The sequence below is a fragment of the Oncorhynchus clarkii genome, chromosome 9, assembly GCF_045791955.1.
Source record: "Oncorhynchus clarkii lewisi isolate Uvic-CL-2024 chromosome 9, UVic_Ocla_1.0, whole genome shotgun sequence".
Lineage (NCBI taxonomy): Eukaryota > Metazoa > Chordata > Actinopteri > Salmoniformes > Salmonidae > Oncorhynchus > Oncorhynchus clarkii.
In genome coordinates, this window is record NC_092155.1 from 78,705,146 (window position 1) to 78,730,257 (window position 25,112).

Below are 25,112 nucleotides of genomic sequence, written 5' to 3' on the forward strand. Positions count from 1 at the left end.
AGGTTAGGTTGGGTTAGTTAGAGGTTAGGTTAGTTAGAGGTTAGGTTAGTTAGAGGTTAGAGGTTAGGTTAGTTAGAGGTTAGGTTAGTTAGAGGTTAGAGGTTAGGTTAGTTAGAGGTTAGGTTAGGTTAGTTAGAGGTTAGGTTGGGTTAGTTAGAGGTTAGGTTAGTTAGAGGTTAGGTTAGTTAGAGGTTAGGTTAGTTAGAGGTTAGAGGTTAGGTTTGTTAGAGGTTAGGTTAGTTAGAGGTTAGGTTAGGTTAGTTAGAGGTTAGGTTAGTTAGAGGTTAGGTTAGGTTAGTTAGAGGTTAGAGGTTAGGTTAGTTAGAGGTTAGGTTAGGTTAGTTAGAGGTTAGGTTGGGTTAGTTAGAAGGTTTGGTTAGTTAGAGGTTAGGTTAGGTTAGTTAGAGGTTAGGTTAGGTTAGTTAGAAGGTTCGGTTAGTTAGAGGTTAGGTTAGGTTAGTTAGAGGTTAGGTTAGGTTAGTTAGAGGTTAGGTTGGGTTAGTTAGAAGGTTGGGTTAGTTAGAGGTTAGGTTGGGTTAGTTAGAGGTTAGGTTAGTTAGAGGTTAGGTTAGTTTAGTTAGAGGTTAGTTTAGTTAGAGGTTAGGTTAGTTAGAGGTTAGGTTAGTTAGAGGTTAGGTTAGTTTAGTTAGAGGTTAGTTAGGTTAGTTAGAGGTTAGGTTAGGTTAGTTAGAGGTTAGGTTAGGTTAGTTAGAGGTTAGGTTAGGTTAGTTAGAAGGTTAGGTTAGTTAGAAGGTTAGGTTAGTTAGAGGTTAAGTTAGGTTAGTTATAGGTTAGGTTAGTTAGAGGGTAGGTTAGGTTAGTTAGAGGTTAGGTTAGGTTAGTTAGAGGTTAGGTTAGTTAGAGGTTAGGTTAGTTAGGTTAGGTTAGTTAGTTAGAGGTTAGGTTAGTTAGAGGTTAGGTTAGTTAGGTTAGGTTAGTTAGAGGTTAGGTTAGTTAGAGGTTAGATTAGGTTAGTTAGAAGGTTCGGTTAGTTAGAGGTTAGGTTAGTTAGAGGTTAGGTTAGGTTAGTTAGAGGTTAGGTTAGTTAGAGGTTAGGTTAGTTAGAGGTTAGGTTAGTTAGAGGTTAGGTTAGTTAGAGGTTAGGTTAGTTAGAGGTTAGGTTAGCTAGAGGTTTTCTATGTATGACTCACCCTTTCTCACCCTGACTAAACCGGTCTAACACGCTATCTCAGTTTGGCTGTATGTCTGACCCAAGGTGCTGGGGAGACCAGTTATCAGGGAGACCAGGGAGAAGGCCAGCATCCCGGAGTCGCCTCTTCACTGTTGACATTGAGGCTGGTGTTTTGTGGGTACTATTTAATGAAGCTGCCAGTTGAGGACTTGTGAGGCGTCTGTTTCTCAAAACTAGACACTCTAATGTACTTGTCCTCTTGCTCAGTTGCGCACCGGGGCCTCCCACCCCTCTTTCTATTCTGGTTAGGGCCAGTTTGCTCTGTTTTGTGAAGGGAGTAGTACACAGCGTTGTACGAGATCTTCAGTTTCTTGGCAATTTCTCGCATGGAATAGCCGTCATTTCTCAGAACAAGAATAGACTGACGAGTTTCAGAACAAAGTTATTTGTTTCTGGACATTTTGAGCCTGTAATCGAACCCACAAATGCTGATGCTCCAGATACTCAACTAGTCTAAAGAAGGCCAGTTTTATTGATTCTTTAATCAGAACAACAGTTTTCAGCTGTGCTAACATAATTGCAAAAGGGTTTTCTAATGATCAATTAGCCTTTTTAAAATTATAAACTTGGATTAACTAACACAGCATGCCATTGGAACACAGGAGTGATAGTTGCTGATAATGGGCCTCTGTACGCCTATGTAGATATTCGATTAAAAAAATCTGCCGTTTCCATCTACAATAGTCATTTACAACATTAACAATGTCTACACGGTATTTCTGATCAATTTGATGTGATTTTAATGGACAAAAAAAATGGCTTTTCTTTCAAAAACAAGGTCATTTCTCAGTGACTCCAAACTTTTGAACGGTAGTGTATATGTGTGTGTATATATATATATATCCTCTACTGACCCCTGCGCTGTCTGTCTTTCAGATGGAAGATGTGATCGATGGCATCATCAGTTTTGAATCCGGTCTCAACGATGAGTTCTTTCAGTTGATGGACCCTGGTCTACAGCTAGCCAACACGGTAGGTATCCTTCTGTAAGTTGATGGACTCTAGCCTACAGTTAGCCAGCACGGTAGGCATCCTTCTGTAAGTTGATGGACTCTGGCCTACAGCTAGCCAACACGGTACGTATCCTTCTGTAAGTTGATGGACTCTGGTCTACAGCTAGCCAACACGGTAGGTATCCTTCTGTAAGTTGATGGACTCTGGTCTACAGCTAGCCAACACGGTAGGTATCCTTCTGTAAGTTGATGGACTCTGGACTACAGCTAGCCAACACGGTAGGTATCCTTCTGTAAGTTGATGGACTCTGGACTACAGCTAGCCAACACGGTAGGTAGCAAAATATCATACCAACAACATATGACTATGCATTCACTCCTGGAGATGAATGAATCATCTGTTGGCCAACTTCTTCAAGTGAAACACACATAGTAAGCCTTCTTGTAGATTGCTATCACAGCAAGCAGTTAATAATGGAATCCTCTTCTCTCTTCACTGAAAGTTGACCCTCGCTCTTATTGGCTTATCAACACATTGATAGCTGCATCTCTGTTTGTCTGTCATTGATTTTTTTTTTTTCGGGGGGGGGGGCAGTTGAATGTCTATTCCGAGACAGTGGAATCCAGTCTGGCTGTGAGAGTAAACACACTTGTGACAGATGGCTAACAGTAGCCAGGACGGGGCTAGAGCAGGCCAGGGTTACAGTAGGGCAGGGTGGGGTCAGCATGGTGCAGGAGGATAGGGAGGGGGGCTGCCTGGGTGTAGAATGCTGATAGCTTAACTGTGAAGAATGTGGAGAGAGTTGGCCAACTGAGAAGACTAAAGGTTAGCTAACAGTGGACTGGAGAGAAAGAGAGGAGAGGTGTTTTTTTTTCTCCTCCTGAACATGTTTCCCCATTTCTCAACCGCCTGTTCTGAGAGAAAGGGGAAGCGACTGAGTGTGAGAGCAGTTTGGTTCGGCAGGAGAAAGATGAGGATACTGGTTGTTCTGCAGGAGCAGCAGCAGCATGATGATAACAAAATAAACAAGATGATTGAGGTAAACTAAATTATTGTTGTTCTGTGGAATTTGTTTGTAGTTAGATGAGATAAGAGGTTTTTTTTTTAAGTTTGTTTGGATTTGCTTAGGTTTTACATTCTCACTGAATTGATTTTGACATTGTAGCTGTCTAAAGGGTCTATCTTAACTTGAAACTGAGATATAGACATGCTAACAACGTGGTTATTACTGTATTCTGTTAATGAAACTGAGATATAGACATGCTAACAACGTGGTTATTACTGTATTCTGTTAATGAAACTGAGATATAGACATGCTAACAACGTGGTTATTACTGTATTCTGTTAATGAAACTGAGATATAGACATGCTAACAACGTGGTTATTACTGTATTCTGTTAATGAAACTGAGATATAGACAAGCTAACAACGTGGTTATTACTGTATTCTGTTAATGAAACTGAGATATAGACATGCTAACAACGTGGTTATTACTGTATTATGTTAATGAAACTGAGATATAGACATGCTAACAACGTGGTTATTACTGTATTCTGTTAATGAAACTGAGATATAGACATGCTAACAATGTGGTTATTACTGTATTCTGTTAATGAAACTGAGATATAGACATGCTAACAACGTGGTTATTACTGTATTCTGTTAATGAAACTGAGACATAGACATGCTAACAATGTGGTTATTACTGTATTGTCTGTTAATGAAACTGAGATGTAGTCATGCTAACAACGTGGTTATTACTGTATTCTGTTAATGAAACTGAGATATAGTCATGCTAACAACGTGGTTATTACTGTATTCTGTTAATGAAACTGAGATATAGACATGCTAACAATGTGGTTATTACTGTATTGTCTGTTAATGAAACTGAGATATAGTCATGCTAACAACGTGGTTATTACTGTATTCTGTTAATGAAACTGATATAGTCATGCTAACAACGTGGTTATTACTGTATTCTGTTAATGAAACTGAGATATACTCATGCTAACAACGTGGTTATTACTGTATTCTGTTAATGAAACTGAGATTTTGACATGCTAGCAACGTGGTTATTACTGTATTCTGTTAATGAAACTGAGATATAGACATGCTAACAACGTGGTTATTACTGTATTCTGTTAATGAAACTGAGATATAGTCATGCTAACAACGTGGTTATTACTGTATTCTGTTAATGAAACTGAGATTTTGACATGCTAGCAACGTGGTTATTACTGTATTCTGTTAATGAAACTGAGATATAGACATGCTAACAACGTGGTTATTACTGTATTCTGTTAATGAAACTGAGATATAGACATGCTAACAACGTGGTTATTACTGTATTCTGTTAATGAAACTGAGATATAGACATGCTAACAACGTGGTTATTACTGTATTCTGTTAATGAAACTGATATAGACATGCTAACAACGTGGTTATTACTGTATTCTGTTAATGAAACTGAGATATAGACATGCTAGCAATGTGGTTATTACTGTATTCTGTTAATGAAACTGAGATATAGACATGCTAACAATGTGGTTATTACTGTATTCTGTTAATGAAACTGAGATATAGACATGCTAACAACGTGGTTATTACTGTATTCTGTTAATGAAACTGAGATATAGACATGCTAACAATGTGGTTATTACTGTATTCTGTTAATGAAACTGAGCTATAGACATGCTAACAACGTGGTTATTACTGTATTCTGATAATGAAACTGAGATATAGACATGCTAACAATGTGGTTATTACTGTATTCTGTTGATCCTGTTGTGAATAGTAAATAATGTTGGTCATATTGACAGGCACGGTGCCTGTTAAACAGTTAGCACACTCTGCACGGCGCCTGTTAAACTGTTAGCACACTCTGCACGGTGCCTGTTAAACAGTTAGCACACTCTGCACGGTGCCTGTTAAACTGTTAGCACACTCTACACGGTGCCTGTTAAACAGTTAGCACACTCTGCACAGTGCCTGTTAAACTGTTAGCACACTCTTCACGGTGCCTGTTAAACAGTTAGCACACTCTGCACGGTGCCTGTTAAACTGTTAGCACACTCTGCACGGTGCCTGTTAAACTGTTAGCACACTCTGCACGGTGCCTGTTAAACTGTTAGCACACTCTGCACGGTGCCTGTTAAACTGTTAGCACACTCTGCACGGTGCCTGTTAAACTGTTAGCACTCTGCACGGTGCCTGTTAAACTGTTAGCACACTCTGCGCGGAGCCTGTTAAACTGTTAGCACACTCTGCGCGGAGTTGTTAGCACACTCTGCGCGGAGCCTGTTAAACAGTTAGCACACTCTATTAAACACAGTATTTATTAAACACAGTATTTATTAAACACAGTATTTATTAAACACAGTATTTATTAAACACAGTATTTATTAAAATGCCGGCTTTCTATGTTTTCTACATTGATTTATTTGAATGTTTTTTCTATGGTATGTTAATACTCTGTAAGCATGACCACAGTGGGGACAATGGGCAAAGAGGAAGGAGTTTTTTAAAGAAACATAGGTATATTTAAAGATTTGTGTCATTCCCAAAGTATTGTTCACATTGTGAGTTGAGTTTTTAGTTTTTCCTTCTGTCTTTTCACATTTACTGTTATTTTGTTTGTACATTTAGTGATTTATACCGGTCAGTGGTTGCTTTCTGGTTGTGCTGTTTTGGATGAATATAATGTAGAGTATCTATTTGATTAGAGGTTGAAGCCTGTCTACTGGGCAGAGAGAGAGGTGAGAGATCATGACCGTGTTATACCTTGGCTAGGGTTGCAAAAAAAGTCCAGTAACTTTCCCCAAAAATTCGTCTTTTTTTTTTTCTTCCAGAAATCCTGGTTGGATGGTTCCAGATTTCCTCTTTATTCCCTCCTGATTCCAGGAATCTATTTTCCAACCAGGATTTCTGCAGAACCAGGGGAATTTGAGGAAAGATACCAGAATTTTGCAACCCGAACCTCGTCTGATATGTAGACATTAGACGGAGTCTGGAATTCACATGATCAATGTTCCAGGGAAGTTATCACTGGAGTTATGTTTTAATATGTTGAGACTCCGAGACTTCTGACATCAAAGCACATTCTGTTGTTACTGCTTTCTGCTTCTGCTTGGATGAGGGCGGAAGTAGACCGAGTACTATATTTGGGAAGTTGTTGTTGTTGTTGTTGTTTACACCTTATGAGTGTTGTTACTGCCTTCTGCTTGGATGAGGGCGGAAGTAGACCGAGTACTACATTTGGGAAGTTGTTGATGACCTCGAAAAGCTGTTGTATCCTTGTTGTTGTTTACACCTTATGAGTGGTGTTGTTGTTGTTTACACCTTATGAGTTGCTGTTGTTTTTGTTGTTTACACCTTATGAGTTGCTGTTGTTGTTTACACCTTATGAGTTGCTGTTGTTGTTGTTTACACCTTATGAGTTGCTGTTGTTGTTGTTTACACCTTATGAGTTGCTGTTGTTGTTGTTTACACCTTATGAGTGTTGTTGTTGTTGTTTACACCTTATGAGTGTTGTTGTTTACACCTTATGAGTGTTGTTGTTGTTTACACCTTATGAGTTTCTGTTGTTGTTGTTGTTTACACCTTATGAGTTGCTGTTGTTGTTGTTGTTTACACCTTATGAGTGTTGTTGTTGTTTACACCTTATGAGTGTTGTTGTTGTTGTTTACACCTTATGAGTGTTGTTGTTGTTGTTTACACCTTATGAGTGTTGTTGTTGTTGTTTACACCTTATGAGTGTTGTTGTTGTTGTTTACACCTTATGAGTGTTGTTGTTGTTGTTGTTTACACCTTATTAGTGTTGTTGTTGTTGTTGTTTACACCTTATGAGTGTTGTTGTTGTTTACACCTTATGAGTGTTGTTGTTGTTGTTGTGTGTATGCAGCTGCCGGTGTCAGTGAACATGCTGGATGTGTTCAGCAGTGGAGGGATGGCTGCTCCTACCATCACCGTCTCCAACTCCTGTCCTGCTGACCTGCACACCATCAAGACTGAGTTAACTGGTACCGGTAAATAATTCCTCTCTGTCACCTTTATCCGTCAGTACCCCGTCTCGCTCATATCTTTCTCTTGTCTGCCTGGTCTCTAAATCACACTCAATCCCTAGCTGTTTCTGAACTGTCTCTCTATCTCTCTATTTCTCCCTGTCTCTCAACGTTCTGCCTGTCGCTCTCTTACGCTGTCTCTCTCTCTCTTACTCTGTCTCTCTGACTCTCTCTTTCTGTCTCTGTCGCTCTCTTACTCTGTCTCTCGCTCTCTTACTCTGTCTCTTTCTCTGTCTCTCTTACTCTCTCTTTTTGTCTCTGTCGCTCTCTTATGCTGTCTCTCTCTCTCTTACTCTGTCTCTTTCTCTGTCTTTCTCTCTATTTCTCCCTCTCTCAACTTTCTGCCTGTCTATCTCTTACTCTGTCTATCTCTCTCTTACTCGGTCTGTCTTTCTCTCTAACTCGATCTCTCACTCTGTATCTGTATCTCTCTCCCTCCCCCATCTTGCTCTCTCGCTCTCATTCTCTCTCTATATTTTTCTCTCTTTAAAGTTCTTACCCAGCATTGCTCACCCAGACTTCCCCTGTCCAGTCAGTCAGTCACAACTAGAACTATCAGTCCTCGTCCATATGTTTCTCAATATAAACCTCTGCCTCAGCCTTAGAGCCATAGTCATGTTTCTCAATATAAACCTCTGCCTCAGCCTTAGATCCATAGTCATGTTTCTCAATATAAACCTCTGCCTCAGCCTTAGAGCCATAGTCATGTTTCTCAACATAAACCTATGCCTCAGCCTTAGAGCCATAGTCATGTTTCTCAACATAAACCTCTGCCTCAGCCTTAGAGCCATAGTCATGTTTCTCAACATAAACCTCTGCCTCAGCCTTAGTCATGTCATAGTCATGTTTCTCAATATAAAGCTCTGCCTCAGCCTTCCGCTCAGTCATTCCCTCTTCCTAGTTCATCTCTGGTAATATAGACTGAGTGTATGAAACAATAGGAACGAACACCTGCTCTTTCCATAACATCAAATCAAGCTTTATTTATACAGCACATTTCAGACATGGTGTAACGGTTTTCTGTATGAGAAGGAGAGTCGGACCAAAATGCAGCGTGTAGATTTCGATCCATGTTTTAATAAACAAACGTAAAACACGAATCAATACAATACAAACACTACAAAATAAAGGACGTAATGAACGTAACGAAAACCTAAACAGCCCTATCTGGTGAAAACACATAGACAGGAACAATCACCCACAAACACACAGTGAAACCCAGGCTACCTAAATATGGTTCCCAATCAGAGACAATGACGAACACCTGCCTCTGATTGAGAACCATATCAGGCCGAACATAGAACTGGACAAACTAGACATGTAACATAGAATGCCCACTCAGATCACACCCTGACCAACCAAAACATAGAAACATACAAAGTAAACTATGGTCAGGGTGTGACAGTACCCCCCCCCCCCCCCCAAGGTGCGGACTCCGGCCGCAAAACCTGAACCTATAGGGGAGGGTCTGGGTGGGCATCTGTCCGCGGTGGCGGCTCTGGCGCTGGACGTGGACCCCACTCCATAATAGTCTTAGTCCACCTCCTTAGCGTCCCTAGATAGGTTACCCTCCTTAATGACAGCTCGGGACAGAGGGGCAGCTCGGGACAGAGGGGCAGCTCGGGACAGAAGGGCAGCTCGGGACAGAAGGGCAGCTCGGGACAGAAGGGCAGCTCGGGACAGAAGGGCAGCTCGGGACAGAAGGGCAGCTCGGGACAGAAGGGCAGCTCGGGACAGAAGGGCAGCTCGGGACAGAAGGGCAGCTCAGCACTGAGAGGAAGCTCAGCACTGAGAGGAAGCTCAGCACTGAGAGGAAGCCCAGGCAGGTAGTTGGATCTAGCAGATCCTGGCTGACTGGCAAATCTAGAAGAGTCTGGTCGACTGGCAGATCTGGAAGAGTCTGGTCGACTGGCAGATCCTGGCTGACTGGCCGATCTGGCAGATCCTGGCCGACTGGCGGATCCTGGCCGACTGGCAGTTCTGGCAGATCCCGGCCGAAAGGCGGATCTGGAAGAGTCTGGTAGACTGGCAGATCTGGAAGAGTCTGGTAGACTGGCAGATCTGGAAGAGTCTGGTAGACTGGCAGATCTGGAAGAGTCTGGTAGACTGGCAGATCTGGAAGAGTCTAGTAGACTGGCAGATCTGGAAGAGTCTAGTAGACTGGCAGATCTGGAAGAGTCTGGTAGACTGGCAGATCTGGAAGAGTCTGGTAGACTGGCAGATCTGGAAGAGTCTGGTTGACTGGCAGATCTGGAATAGTCTGGCTGACTGGCAGATCTGGAAGAGTCTGGTTGACTGGCAGATCTGGAAGAGTCTGTATGACTGGCAGATCTGGAAGAGTCTGGTAGACTGGCAGATCTGGAAGAGTCTGGTAGACTGGCAGATCTGGAAGAGTCTGGTAGACTGGCAGATCTGGAAGAGTCTGGTAGACTGGCAGATCTGGAAGAGTCTGGTAGACTGGCAGATCTGGAAGAGTCTGGCCGACTGGCAGTTCTGGCGGATCCCGGCTGACTGGCGGATCTGGAAGAGTCTGGTTGTCTGGCAGATCTGGAAGAGTCTGGTTGACTGGCAGATCTGGCTGCTCCATGCTGACTGGCTGCTCCATGCTGACTGGCAGCTCCATGCTGACTGGCTGCTCCATGCTGACTGGCTGCTCCATGCTGACAGGCAGCTCTGGCTGCTCCATGCTGACTGGCTGCTCTGGCTGCTCCATGCTGACTGGCGGCCCTGGCTGCTCCATGCTGACTGGCGGCCCTGGCTGCTCCATGCTGACTGGCGGCCCTGGCTGCTCCATGCTGACTGGCGGCCCTGGCTGCTCCATGCTGACTGGCGGCCCTGGCTGCTCCATGCTGACTGGCGGCCCTGGCTGCTCCATGCTGACTGGCGGCCCTGGCTGCTCCATGCTGACTGGCGGCCCTGGCGGCTCCTTGCAGACTGGCAGCTCTGGCGGCTCCTTGCAGACTGGCAGCTCTGGCGGCTCCTTGCAAACTGGCAGCTTTGGCGGCATCCTGCAGACTGGCAGCTCTGGCGGCTCCTTGCAGACTGGCAGCTCCTTGCAGACTGGCAGCTCTATGCAGACTGGCAGCTCCTTGCAGACTGGCAGCTCCTTGCAGACTGGCAGCTCTATGCAGACCGGCAGCTCTATGCAAACCGGCAGCTCCTTGCAGACTGGCAGTTCCGAACAGGCGTGAGACTCCGGCAGCGCTGTAGAGGCGGAAAGCTCTGACAGCGCTAAACAGGCGGGAGACTCCGACAGCGCTGGAGAGGAGGAGGGCTCCGGCAGCGCTGGACAGGCGAGGTGCACTGTAGGCCTGATGCGTGGTGCTGGCACTGGTGGTACTGGGCCGAGGACACGCACAGGAAGCCTGGTGCGGGGAGCTGCTACCGGAGGGCTGGGGTGTGGAGGTGGTACTGGAAAAACCGGACCGTGCAGGCGCACTGGAGCTCTTGAGCACCGAGCCTGCCCAACCTTACTTGGTTGAATGCTCACGGTCGCCCTGCCAGTGCGGCGAGGTGGAATAGCCCGCACTGGGCTATGCAGGCGAACCAGAGACACCGAGCGCAAGGCTGGTGCCATGTAAGCCGGCCCAAGGAGACGCACTGGAGACCAGCTGCGTAGAGCCGGCTTCATGGCATTAGGCTCGACGCTCAATCTAGCCCGGCCGACACGCGGAGCTGGAATATACCGCACCGGGCTATGCACCCGCACTGGAGACACCACTGCATAACACGGTGCCTGTCCGGTCTCTCTAGCCCCCCGGTAAGCACAGGGAGTTTGCGCAGGTCTCCTACCTGGCGTAGCCATACTCCCTGTTAACCCCCCCCCCCAATACATTTTTGGGGCTGCCTCTCGGGCTTCCTTGCCAGCCGTGTTCCCTCATATCGCCGGCTCCTCTCTCCGGCTGCCTCTGCTCTCCTAAGTGCCTCCACCTGTTCCCATGGGAGGCGATCTCTTCCAGCCAGTATCTCCTCCCAAGTGAAACAGCCCTTGCCATCCAAAACGTCCTCCCATGTCCATTCCTCTTTACGCTGCTGTTGCTGCCTGTTGACACGCTGCTTGGTCCGTTGGTGGTGGGTGATTCTGTAACGGTTTTCTGTATGAGAAGGAGAGTCGGACCAAAAGCGTGTAGATTTCGCGTGTAGATTTCGATCCATGTTTTAATAAACAAACGTAAAACACGAATCAATACAAACACTACAAAATAAAGGACGTAATGAACGTAACGAAAACCTAAACAGCCCTATCTGGTGAAAACACATAGACAGGAACAATCACCCACAAACACACAGTGAAACCCAGGCTACCTAAATATGGTTCCCAATCAGAGACAATGACGAACACCTGCCTCTGATTGAGAACCGTATCAGGCCGAACATAGAACTGGACAAACTAGACATGTAACATAGAATGCCCACTCAGATCACACCCTGACCAACCAAAACATAGAAACATACAAAGTAAACTATGGTCAGGGTGTGACACATGGAATGCTTTCAGACCATGTGCTTTACAAGAAAAAAATAAAAATAAAATAAAATATGAAATATTTACTACACAATAAACATAAGAGGATAAAAAAGGAAAAGTAAAGTTAAAAAGGTGTGTTTTAAGATCTATTTTAATTAAATATGTCCACAGTTTCAGCCCCCTCAGGTTCTCTGGCTGGGAGCAGAATAACTAAAGGCTGGGGGCATAGTAACTAAAGGCTGTCTCTCCATGCCTCTTGGTCCCCCTCAGGTTCTCTAGCAGGCTATTCCAGAGGCTGGGGGTATAGTAACTAAAGACTGGGGGCATAGTAACTAAAGGCTGGGGGCATAGTAACTAAAGGCTGGGGACATAGTAACTAAAGGCTGGGAGCATAGTAACTAAAGGCTGGGGACATAGTAACTAAAGGCTGGGAGCATAGTAACTAAAGGTTGGGGTAATAGTAACTAAAGGCTGTCTCTCCATGCCTCTTGGTCCTAGGCATTGGGATAGTTAAAAGGCTGTCTCTCCATGCCTCTTGGTCCTGGGCTTTGAGATTGTTAAAAGGCTGTCTCTCCATGCCTGTTGGTCCTGGGCTTTGAGATTGTTAAAAGGCTGTCTCTCCATGCCTGTTGGTCCTAGGCTTTGGGAGAGTTAAAAGGCTGTCTCTCTCCATGCCTCTTGGTCCCAGGCTTTGGGATAGTTAACAGGTTGTCTCTCCATGCCTCTTGGTCCTAGGCTTTGGGATAGTTAAAAGTCTGCCTCTCCATGCCTCTTGGTCCTGGGCTTTGGGAGAGTTAAAAGGCTGTCTCTCCATGCCTCTTGGTCCTAGGCTTTGGGAGAGTTAAAAGGCCAGAGAACCTGAGGGACCTACTGGGTACATAACTTAAAGCATGTCTGACATGTGTTGGGGTGCACAATCAATTTAAAAACCAATAGAATAATCTTTCAAATTAATGGTAAAACTCACAGGCAGGCAAGGCAGTGCAGAGAACTTAATTAACACCAGTGTGTGATGTGTGCTCTCTGTCTGGTCTTGGGTCAGTACCCGTGCTGCAGCATTCTGTATGTTATGCAGTTGACCAATGGCTTTCTTGGGTAGACCAGACAAGAGAGCATTACAGTAGTCAAGCCTGTTTGTAATAAAAGCATGGATGAGTCTCTCTGTATCAGCCTGAGAGAGAAACCTTGGCATTGTTCCTCAGGTGGTAAAAAGCTTTTTCACATAATGAGAAAATGAAAAAAGTTTTTTAGAAATGATTGCAAATGTATTAAAAATAAAAACGAATACGGTATTTATGTAAGTATTCAGAGCTTTTGCTATGAGACTAGAAATTGAGCTCAGGTGCATCCTTTTTCCATAGATCATCTTTGAGATGTTTCTACAACTTGATTGGAGTCCACCTGTGGTAAATTCAATTGATTGGACATGATTTGGAAAGGCACACACCTGTCTATATAAGGTCCCACAGTTGACAGTGAATGTCAGAGAAAAAAATGTTCTAATGTTTTGTAGTGTTCTAATGTTTTGTACACTCAGTATATATATATATATAATATCACCAGTACTACACACACCGACGTGTCTATATGACTTGCATGGTTTTGTTATTTTAAACATTCTAAACATGCATAAAGAAATGAATTCATGAATTTTTATTTTTTTTATTTTTTATTTATCTTTGTATTTTATGCTTCAAGATGTCTTCCTCGTTAACTTCCAATATTAAATGTGTCTTCTAGTGGTGGAGGCTAAAGCTATGATGAAGGAGCGACAGAAAAAGGACAATCATAACCAGAGTGAGTATAGACTAATACTTTACTGCCAAATGTGTTTTATTACGTCTAACATTTTTAACAGCACCTTGGTGATAATGCTGACATGTTACGGTTCTTCTCCTAGTTGAGAGACGGAGGAGGTTCAACATCAACGATCGCATCAAGGAACTGGGAGCTCTCATCCCCAAATCTACTGACCCGTGAGTTCCTATGGACAGAAATGAACCCTATTCTTTAGTTACCCTAACCCAAATCTAGTGACCCGTGAGTTCCTATGGACAGAAATGAACCCTATTCTTTAGTTACCCTAACCCAAATCTAGTGACCCGTGAGTTCCTATGGACAGAAATGAACCCTAACCCTTAGTTACCATAACCCAAATCTAGTAACCCGTGAGTTCCTATGGACAAAAATGAACCCTAACCCTTAGTTACCCTAACCCAAATCTAGTGACCCGTGAGTTCCTATGGACAGAAATGAACCCTAACCCTTAGTTACCCTAACCCAAATCTAGTGACCTGTGAGTTCCTATGGACAGAAATGAACCCTAACCCTTAGTTACCCTAACCCAAATCTAGTGACCCGTGAGTTCCTATGGACAGAAATGAACCCTAACCCTTAGTTACCCTAACCCAAATCTAGTGACCTGTGAGTTCCTATGGACAGAAATGAACCCTAACCCTTAGTTACCCTAACCCAAATCTAGTGACCCGTGAGTTCCTATGGACAGAAATTACCCCTGACCCTTAGTTACCCAAACCTAGTGACCTGTGAGTTCCTATGGACAGAAATTACTTATAGCAGATAACACATTTGCTGTTCTCAAGTGCATGATTATTCAATCATGACAGACTGTAGATTGAACAACCTATATAGATTACCTATAGGTGCTTAAACCGTTAACTGCAACGCCACTGTGCCATTCTCCTCAATGCCCCCCCCCCCCCCGCTACTATTCGTATTTAATCACCTCGCTGTTCCTTTCTCCTCACTGACCCCCCCTGCTACAACATAGTATCTAATCATGCCGCTGTTCCTTTCTCCTCACTGACCCCCCCTGCTACAACATAGTATCTAATCATGCCGCTGTTCCTTTCTCCTCACTGACCTCCCCTGCTACAACATAGTATCTAATCATGCCGCTGTTCCTTTCTCCTCACTGACCCCCCTGCTACGGAGACAGGGAGACGCGTTGGAACAAGGGCACCATCCTGAAGGCGTCTGTGGACTACATTAGGAGGCTGCAGAAGGAGCAGCAGAGAGCCAAGGAGGTGGAGACCAGACAGAGGAAACTGGAGCACAGCAACCGCAGCCTACTGCTACGTATACAGGTAACACTGACAGTAACCTACTGCTACGTATACAGGTTAGGACAATAAAGTCAAACAGGCAATCAGTATGCTGCAAGGAAGGCTGGTAGTCAATCAGTATGCTGCAAGGAAGGCTGGTAGTCAATCAGTATGCTGCAAGGAAGGCTGGTAGTCAATCAGTATGCTGCAAGGAAGGCTGGTAGTCAATCAGTATGCTACAAGGAAGGCTGGTAGTCAATCAGTATGCTACAAGGAAGGCTGGTAGTCAATCAGTATGCTGCAAGGAAGGCTGGTAGTCAATCAGTATGCTACAAGGAAGGCTGGTAGTCACTCAGTATGCTGCAAGGAAGGCTGGTAGTCAATCAGTATGCTACAAGGAAGGCTGGTAGTCAATCAGTATGCTACAAGGAAGGCTGGTAGTCAATCAGTATGCTGCAAGGAAGGCTGGTAGTCAATCAGTATGCCGAAAGGAAGGCTGGTAGTCAATCAGTATGCTGCAAGGAAGGCTGGTAGTCAATCAGTATGCTGCAAGGAAGGCTGGTAGTCAATCAGTATGCTGCAAGGAAGGCTGGTAGTCAATCAGTATGCTGCAAGGAAGGCTGGTAGTCAATCAGTATGCTACAAGGAAGGCTGGTAGTCAATCAGTATGCTGCAAGGAAGGCTGGTAATTACTTACGTGTGATGTTGGAATGATCTTGTTTCATTGGAAGTGCTAGAAGTAAATTGCCTCAGGCGAAATCAATAATCTGTGGCGTCCCCCAGGGCAGTGTGCTAGGGCCTCTACTATTTCTACTGTACATTAATTAAGCTAGCGTCTCTCCTGGCCAATAATCTGCGGAAATGTGCAACGCCAAATGCTAATCGTACTCGATAAAACTCAAACTTCCATTAAAACACACATGCAGGGTACTCAATTAAAGCTATACTCGTTGTGAATCTAGCCAACATGTCAGATTTTTAAAATGCTTTTCGGCGAAAGCATGAGAAGCTGTTATCTGATAGCATGCACCCCCCCGCAATACCGGAAAAGACGTAAACAAAATAATTAGCGTAGCCGACGCTACACAAAACGCAGAAATAAAATATAAAACATTCATTACCTTTGACGAGCTTCTTTGTTGGCACTTCTATATGTCCCATAAACATCACAATTGGGTCTTTTTTTCGATTAAATCCGTCCATGTATACCCAAAATGTACATTTATATAGCCCGTCTGATCCAGGAATAAACAGCTTTCCGAAACGCAACGTCATTTTTTAAATTAAAAAAGTTGCCGATAAACTTTGACAAAACACTTCAAACTACTTTTGTAACCCAACTTTAGGTATTTGTAAACGTTAATAATCGATCAAATTGATCACGGGGCGATCTGTATTCAATAGCAGCTACTCTTGAAATCATGGTCCAAATTGTCTCTTCCAGAAACTTCCGGTGTGTACTGGATGACAGGAAGTGCCTATTACTCATCCCACCAAGGATTAACTTCAAAGTAAATGCCAGTACTGGCGACATCGTGTGGAATCTGTAGGAACTGTAAACTGACCGCTATCTATTTTCCCTTGCCATAGACAATACAGAGACTGCCGGATGGATACTTTTATTTATTTTTTGTGAAGAGGTTTTTCTTGGAATTTTGCCTGTTATTCACGTTCTGTTATAGTCACAGACATGATTTAACCCGTTTTAGAAACTTCAGAGTGTTTTCTATCCACACATACTAATCATATGCATATACTATATTCCTGGCATGAGTAGCAGGACGTTGAAATTTTATGCGATTTTTAACAAAATATTGAAAAAATGCAGGGGAGCCTTAAGGCATGAGAATCTATGCATTATCATGAGTAATGCACAGCTAAGGGCTGTTCTTAGGCATGAAGCACATTGTTTTAAAAATGGTCTCATGAACTAAACTGAAGTGTCGACCGTTGTTGTATCTCTCTACAGGAGCTAGAGATGCAGGCCTGCCTCCACGGCCTCTCCACCCCCGCCTCCTCCTCCCAGGGCTCCTCCTCCTCACACCTCAGCCTATCACAATCCCTGGACCCCAGCACGGGCGACGCCCTCTCCAAGACCCTCCTCTCTCTGAGTGGTGGCCCAGGCCTTCAGGCCACCTCCCCCTCCTTTCTGTCTCCACCCCCCTCAGCCTCACCGGTTGGCCTGATGAACATGGCTTCTCCTCTGGGCTTCTCTGAGCTGGACGACCCGTCTGCCGCAGCCTTCCACTCCTCCCTGCTACCTGACATGGGTCTTGGGGACATCTTGATGGACCATGGGGGGATAGGGATGTCCCCGGTGTGGGCCCGAGAGCCCCTGCTCTCCTCCATCTCCCCAGGAGTCTCCAAGACCTCCAGCCGCAGGAGCAGCTTCAGCATGGAGGAGGACTTGTGACTTGAGTTAAAGGACCCTACCCCTTACACTGCTAGGCAAGAGCAGCTTCATGCATGGAGGAAAGCCTGTGACTGTTCTCAGTCCAAAACCAACCCCTAGACCAGCATTTCCCACACTCGGTCCTCGGGATCCCAATGGGGTGCACGTTTTGGTTTGTGCCCTAACACTACACTGATTCAAATGATCAAAGCGTTATGGTTAAATGAGTATTTCATTCCACTGTGTAGTGCCAGGGCAAAAACCAAAACGTGCTTCCTTTAGGATCCTGAGGACCGAGTTTGGGAGACCCTTCCCTAGACCCTGGCTCCTAAACCCTAGCTCCTAGACCCTAGCTCCTAGACCCTAGCTCCTAGACCCTGGCTCCTAGACCCTGGCTACTAAACCCTAGCTCCCAGACCCTGGCTCCTAGACCCTGGCTCCTAGACCCTAACTCCTAGACCCTAGCTCCTAGACCCTGGCTCCTAGACCCTGGCTCCTAGACCCTAGAACCTGGCTCCTAGACCCTGGCTCCTAGACCCTAGCTTCTAGACCCTGGCTCCTAGACCCTGGCTCCTAGACCCTGGCTCCTAGACCCTGGCTCCTAGACCCTAGCTCCTAGACCCTAGCTCCTAGACCCTAGCTCCTAGACCCTGGCTCCTAGACCCTGGCTCCCAGACCCTGGCTCCTAGACCCTGGCTCCTAGACCCTGGCTCCTAGACCCTAACTCCTAGACCCTAGCTCCTAGACCCTAGCTCCTAGACCCTGGCTCCTAGACCCTAGCTCCTAGACCCTGGCTCCTAGACCCTAGCTCCTAGACCCTAGCTCCTAGACCCTGGCTCCTAGACCCTAGCTTCTAGACCGTAGCTCCTAGACCCTGGCTCCTAGACCCTAGCTCCTAGACCCTAGCTCCTAGTAATTGTAAGGTTCCAGAATTCCTGGCAGGAAGGTTCCAGAAATCCTGGCAGGAAAGTTCCAGAAATCCTGGCAGTAAGGTTCCAGAAATCCTGGCAGGAAGGTTCCAGAAATCCTGGCAGTAAGGTTCCAGAAATCCTGGCAGTAAGGTTCCAGAAATCCTGGCAGTAAGGTTCCAGAAATCCTGGCAGGAAGGTTCCAGAAATCCTGGCAGTAAGGTTCCAGAAATCCTGGCAGTAAGGTTCCAGAAATCCCGGCAGTAAGGTTCCAGAATTCCCGGCAGGAAGGTTCCAGAAATCCTGGCAGGAAGGTTCCAGAAATCCTGGCAGTAAGATTCCAAAAATCATTAAAAAATGGGTCAAAATGAATTGCAGACTATGTGAGAGTAGATGAAACACGTTAAAATAGACATTAACCTATTTTTATGTTTGTTATTTTCAGGAGTTGTCCATCCCTGGTCTTTATCATAGAAAAGGAAACAGGAGTTGGGGAATATTGTTTCAATGAAACAACAGATGATGTGTTCAGAAAGCCACAAATATTAAATTAAAAACCATTATTTGTATGTATGTATGATGAGACCTCAGCATTTGTGAAACTCTGCAAAACAAAAAGGGATGGCATTATTCTGTGTTGAAACAGCAAGATTAACTGTCTGTGTATCCCGAATAGCAACCTATTCCCTACACGGTGCACATCGGGATACTACTGGAGTGCAGTATACAGGAAATACGGTGCCATTTGGGATACATGATAGTGCAGCACTTTTCATTGGTAGACATGTTGCATGAGTGTTGTGTATGCTTCTAAAGAGTCCCACAGGAAAACCAGTCTGAGCAGCCAGCCATATAGTAGACTAAACAGTTACTGTGTTTGTAGACCCAATGTTCTGTTGTCTTCAACAACAAGACAGTTAAGAGTAGACTAACCCTGAACTTCATCACTTCCTGTTCCTGGCCTGGCTGGGGTCAATTCAGTTCAGGGGTTTAAAAAAAAAACGAACAGAATGTAATGAGAATGTTTTTTATTTTTTATTAATGTGTATCTTGGTTCCTGACTTCCCTGAAACGTTGCATATCATGGGGGCTATTCGATGCTAATGCAGAACGCCACGGGATGTTTTTGTGCTGGTCAAGGGCAGACAAGTCTGGGGTGAACCAAGGGCTGTATCTGTTCTTAGTTCTACATATGAATGGGGCATGCTTATTTAAGATGGTGAGGAAAGCACTTTTGAAGAGCAACCAGGCATCCTCTACAGACGGGATGAGGTGGATATCCTTCCAGGATACTCGGGCCAGGTCAATTAGAAAGGCCTGCTCGCTGAAGTGTTTTAGGGTGATGACAGTGATGAGGGGTGATCATTTGACCACGGACCCATTACGGATGCAGGCAATGAGGCAGTGATCGCTGAGATCCTGGTTGCAGACAGAAGAGGTGTATTTAGAGGGCATGTTGGTCAGATGTACAGTCCCTGGTTCGAATCCAGGCTGTATCACATCTGGCCGTGATTGGGAGTCCCATAGGGAGGCGCACAATTGCCCCAGCGTCGTCCGGGCCGTCATTGTAAATAAGAATTTGTTCTTAACTAACTTGCCTAGTAAAATAAAGGTTACACATACACACAACACACTGACCAAAAAGTTATTTTGTTGGCATTTACGTATGTCCCCATTACCAGTAAAACATCATAAAAAAACCTATTTAATGAATGTACTTGCTGTGCTGTTTCGTTGTTAATTTGTTCAGTTGTTTCATTCGCAACCAAGATTTCTATGGAACGCCGTTTGGGTCTTTACGTGTCAAAAAGAGATAAAACATCAAATTAACACTTTGAGTGTCAAATAAGCTTGTTGACCAATCAGGACCTGAATATGACGGCACGTCACATAATACATTCAACGCGTTCATACATGTTTTAGTTATTACACATTGATTACAGCGTCACTCGTATTTCAGGGATTCATCGATACGTCTGCTATACTGATAACAAGTTCAAACAGGTGCCATTAATACAGGTAACGAGTGGAGGACAGAGGAGCCTCTTAAAGAAGAAGTTACAGGTCATTTTTTTACGTAGTTATTACACATTGATTACAGCGTCACTCGTATTTCATATGTCACAACGATTCATCAATACGTCTGCTATGATGCTGGTAAAGTTGTCTCGCTCACCTACAGTGCTGGTCATTTTAAAAAAGCTAGCTAGCTCATGGAGACAAACAATGTGCTTCCCCAAAAACATAGCAAAACAACATCTGTTTCAGTAGCTATAGTTAGCTAGCTATAGCTAGGTGTCATCATCTAAAATAACCCTAATTTATAAGACAGTTCTTATTTGATTAATGGTGGTCGGACCAATCTATGTGAAGCTAGCCGCAATAAGGATTAGCCACAATAGTGGCCTTTGCGGTTAGCCTTCAAAATAAAAGTATGGCATAATTATACTATTTGTATTCATTTGCATCACTGTCAATGACATACTTTTATTTTGAAGGCCACCTGCAAATTCCACTATTGTGCCTAATTCTTATTGTGGCTAGATTCACAACACATAACCCGGTCCAGTCGAGCCTCACTAGCCAGATGAAGCTAGCTGGCTGCTTATAATGTTAGCTTTGAGCAACAGGGTTAAGTAGCTGACTAGCTATTTATTTTCATGAACTGAAGTTCAATTTCAACAAGTGGCAACCTAGCTAATACTTACTCACAAGGTTTCCTAAATCATTGCTAAGAATAATGAAAATGACTGCAGTTTCTACTGGTCATTGTTTTCAGGCTGGTTGTATTGGTGCTAGCTAGGTACCAAGCTAAAGCCAGCTACCCCAGAAGTTGCGGTTGAACAAATTATGCTTTATTACCAACGCGGTATTGTAAACACATTGTTCGTGGCCGGTGTGTGCTTGTTTGCAGACTTTTTTTGTACAGCTTTAACAGTGCTACTGTATATTTTTTGACACTCAAAGACTCGTTCTGTAGTATGTATGTCGTGAAGCTAATACCAGTGACACAATTACTGTGTAACTCTGGTGGGGAAACATCTGAAAAATAGCTCACTTGGTAGTGTGGTCCGGTCCTCGACCAGTCGGCGAAAGCCAACATCACCCACGACAGAGAAGGGCAATGAATTCCATCATCTTGGCTTTAATGTATTTCGCCTTTGAGTTGTCCTGCTGCAATGTTCTTACTCTTTCAAATGACTGCTGGACTTGTTGACTGCTCGATCCACACAGCCGACATTGTGGGCTAGGTTAGGAATGCTGTGTTGCACGTTTAGCGCAACATTTGACATGCCGTAATTATGTCATATACCTCACCTACGTTATATAGGTATGCACGGTAGCTTTGACATTGGTTTTTAGCAACGTTACCGATGTTAGGCATTTTTAGCTAATATCAGCCGATTCCAATATGTTCACCGATATATCGTGCATCCCCCACTACCGATATTTGATCTATTCCTTTCATATTTCAGTACGCTTGTTCTCCTTCATGTTGTTCAACTATGTACAAGAGACTACATTCATGTTGGAAACAGTAGTCCTTGCAGTGAAAGACCGATACAACAATCACATATAGTTTCTGTGTTATTAACTGTGATACGTACTATTGGAGAATATCGACTGTCTCGCTGTGTTTTTGGTTCTAACGATCGACTTCGGTGCTTTGATTTACTTTGTGTCTTTTTATTTTCATTAGAAAAGCAATTATACACACGGAGTATACCAAACATTAAGAACACCTTCCTACTGTTTAGTGTGAAAAAAAACCCCAGCAGCGTTGCAGTTCTTGACACAAACCGGTGCGCCTGGCACCTACTACCATACCCCGTTCAAAGGCACCCAAATGATTTGTCTTGCCCATTCACCCTCTGAATGGCACACATACACAATCCATGTCTCAATTGTCTCAAGGCTTAAAAATCCTTCTTTAACCCCGTCTCTTCCCCTTCATCTACACTGATTGAAGTGGATTTAACAGGTGACATCAATAAGGGATTCATAGCTTTCACCTGGATTCACCTGGTCAGTCTATGTCAGTGGAAATAGCAGGTGTTCTTAATGTTTTGTAGACTCTGTATGTATGTTATATACAGATGAAGAAGTAGGGAATGGTAGTGGGTAATATGTTTATAACCACAATTTAGGTTCTGTTTTATGCAAATTACATCTAGTTTGTTTTGTGTTTTTATTTATGTATGTAAGTAGAAATTGTACATAACTCGATATAGCGTAATGTTCTGAAACAACATTTATTAACACATATTTTAGAGCTATATATCTTATATTATGTAAAAGCATTGCATATATTTTGGCCTTAATTCAGGGTTTTTTTATTTTTTTAAATTAAATATATATAGTGTCTAATTTTACTCTTTTAAATGTATTTGACTCGGGGGTATAACTTTGTGTGTGTGTGTGTGTGTGTGTGTGTGTGTGTGTGTGTGTGTGTGTTTGGAGAAATACAGTCTGTTTGTCCTTTATCATGCCAAAACAATGTTTGGGAATGACACAGAAATACAAGGAGTGGAATGTTAAGCACAAAGGGTGCTGTTTGGGACTGGGGAACAGGGTGCTGTTTGGGACTGGGGAACAGGGTGCTGTTTGGGACTGGGGAACAGGGTGCTGTTTGGGACTGGGGAACAGGGTGTTGTTTGGGACTGGGGAACAGGGTGCTGTTTGGGACTGGGGAACAGGGTGCTGTTTAGAAGATAGATTTGGCTGAGCTAAAAGTAAACCAAATTATGATTGGTAATTTTATTTTGACACGATTCAGTATATTTGTCTATGATATGTTTTGTTGTAGATATACAGCAATAACGGGTTACCTGCCTGTCTGGTTACCTACCTGTCTGGTTACCTGCCTGTCTGGTTACCTGCCTGTCTGGTTACCTGCCTGTCTGGTTATCTACCTGTCTGGTTACCTACCTGTCTGGTTACCTACCTGTCTGGTTACCTGCCTGTCTGGTTACCTACCTGTCTGGTTACCTGCCTGTCTGGTTACCTACCTGTCTGGTTACCTACCTGTCTGGTTACCTACCTGTCTGGTTACCTACCTGTCTGGTTACCTGCCTGTCTGGTTACCTGCCTGTCTGGTTACCTGCCTGTCTGGTTACCTGGATGTAAAGTATCACTTTATGTGTATCAAAAACCATAAACCCTCCACCCACTTTGCTGATGATTGGTCTTCATCAGGATACCCCCCCCCCCCCCCCCCCCCATACACACACACACACACATATATACACACACACACACCATCAGATCAAGATACTCAACTCACTGTAGATATTGGATCATGAAGGAGATTTTTGTACCAGTTGTTTCACTCCTCGTCAACAACAACATTGTCGTATTACATGTAGCCTAAAATGTATAGTTTACTTTTAACTCCACTTAGAAAGATAACAAACATGCTTCTTGACTTTTTCATTGTTTCATTTTTATAGAATCTTTGATAAACAATGATTAAACGACAAACAGAACAATGGCGTTTGTGTTTTATTTTTCTGAATCCTGAAGTTGTTACCCTCAGTGTTAATCCCTCAGTAACCAGGTTGTGTTAATCCCTCGTAAACAGGTTGTTAATCCCTCAGTAAACAGGTTGTGTTAATCCCTCGTAAACAGGTTGTTGATCCCTCAGTAAACAGGTTGTGTTAATCCCTCGTAAACAGGTTGTTAATCCCTCAGTAAACAGGTTGTGTTAATCCCTCGTAAACAGGTTGTTGATCCCTCAGTAACCAGGTTGTGTTAATCCCTCGTAAACAGGTTGTTAATCCCTCGTAAACAGGTTGTTAATCCCTCAGTAAACAGGTTGTGTTAATCCCTCAGTAAACAGGTTGTGTTAATCCGTCAGTAAACAAGTTGTTAATTCCTCGTAAACAGGTTGTTAATCCCTCAGTAAACAGGTTGTGTTAATCCGTCAGTAAACAGGTTGTGTTAATCCCTCGTAAACAGGTTGTTAATCCCTCAGTAAACAGGTTGTGTTAATCTGTCAGTAAACAAATTGTTAATCCGTCAGTAAACAAGTTGTTAATCCCTCGTAAACAGGTTGTTAATCCCTCAGTAAACAGGTTGTGTTAATCCGTCAGTAAACAGGTTGTTAATCCCTCAGTAAACAGGTTGTTAATCCCTCAGTAAACAGGTTGTTAATCCCTCAGTAAACAGGTTGTGTTAATCCGTCAGTAAACAGGTTGTTAATCCCTCAGTAAACAGGTTGTTGATCCCTCAGTAAACAGGTTGTGTTAATCCGTCAGTAAACAGGTTGTTAATCCCTCAGTAAACAGGTTGTTAATCCCTCAGTAAACATGTTGTTAATCCCTCAGTAAACAGGTTGTTAATCCCTCAGTAAACAGGTTGTTAATCCCTCAGTAAACAGGTTGTTAATCCCTCAGTAAACAGGTTGTGTTAATCCGTCAGTAAACAAGTTGTTAATCCCTCGTAAACAGGTTGTTAATCCCTCAGAGGGCAAAGGGCAGGACAATGTAAATAGTCTGGGTGGCCATTTGATTAGTTTAGTCATTCAGCAGTCTTATGGCTTGGGGGTAGAAGCTGTTAAAGAGCCTTGGCGCTCCGGTACCGCTTGCCTTGCGGTAGCAGAGAGAACAGTCTGGAGTCTTTGACAATTTTTGGACCTTCCTTTGACACCGCCTGGTATAGAGGTCCTGGATTTCAGGAAGCTTGGCCCCAGTGATGTACTGGGCCGTATGTACTGCCCTCTGTAGCGCCTTCTGGTCAGATGCTGAGGGGTTGCCATACCAGCTAATGCAACGGGTCAGGATGCTTTCGATGGTGCAGCTGATGGTGCCAAATCTTTTCAGTCTCCTGAGGGGGAAAATGTGTTGTCGTGCCCTCTTCTCAACTATCTTGGTGTGCTTGGACCATGATAGTTTGTTGGTGACGTGGACACCAAGGAACTTGAAGCTCTCAACCCGCTCCACTTCAGTCCAGTCGATGTTAATGGGGGCCTGTTCGCCCCCCCTTTTCCTATAATCCACGATCAGCTCCAAGAAAGTGTCTTTTAGTCCATGTTCAAAAAAACTATAAGCAGCATTTCAACAGCATACCTTTAG

At 44.0% G+C, this 25,112-nt stretch overlaps 1 protein-coding gene across 7 annotated transcripts in view; it reads left to right on the forward strand.

Moving 5' to 3' along the window:
* The window catches only part of LOC139416966 (transcription factor E3-like), a 43,372-nt gene extending 24,716 nt beyond the window's left edge, over positions 1-18,656 (forward strand). For 3 of the 7 annotated variants that reach the window (XM_071166182.1, XM_071166184.1, XM_071166183.1), the window contains 6 exons: positions 2,069-2,164; positions 7,047-7,170; positions 13,415-13,471; positions 13,575-13,650; positions 14,613-14,781; positions 16,709-18,045. In XM_071166182.1, the coding sequence (XP_071022283.1) occupies positions 2,069-2,164; positions 7,047-7,170; positions 13,415-13,471; positions 13,575-13,650; positions 14,613-14,781; positions 16,709-17,152 (966 nt within the window). In that variant the 3' untranslated portion in view covers positions 17,153-18,045. Of the gene's footprint in view, positions 1-2,068; positions 2,165-7,046; positions 7,171-13,414; positions 13,472-13,574; positions 13,651-14,612; positions 14,782-16,708 lie in introns of all 7 variants that reach the window. The other 4 variants (XM_071166188.1, XM_071166189.1, XM_071166187.1 and 1 more) reach the window with 3 other exon arrangements.
* Positions 18,657-25,112: the final 6,456 nt, after the last annotated feature.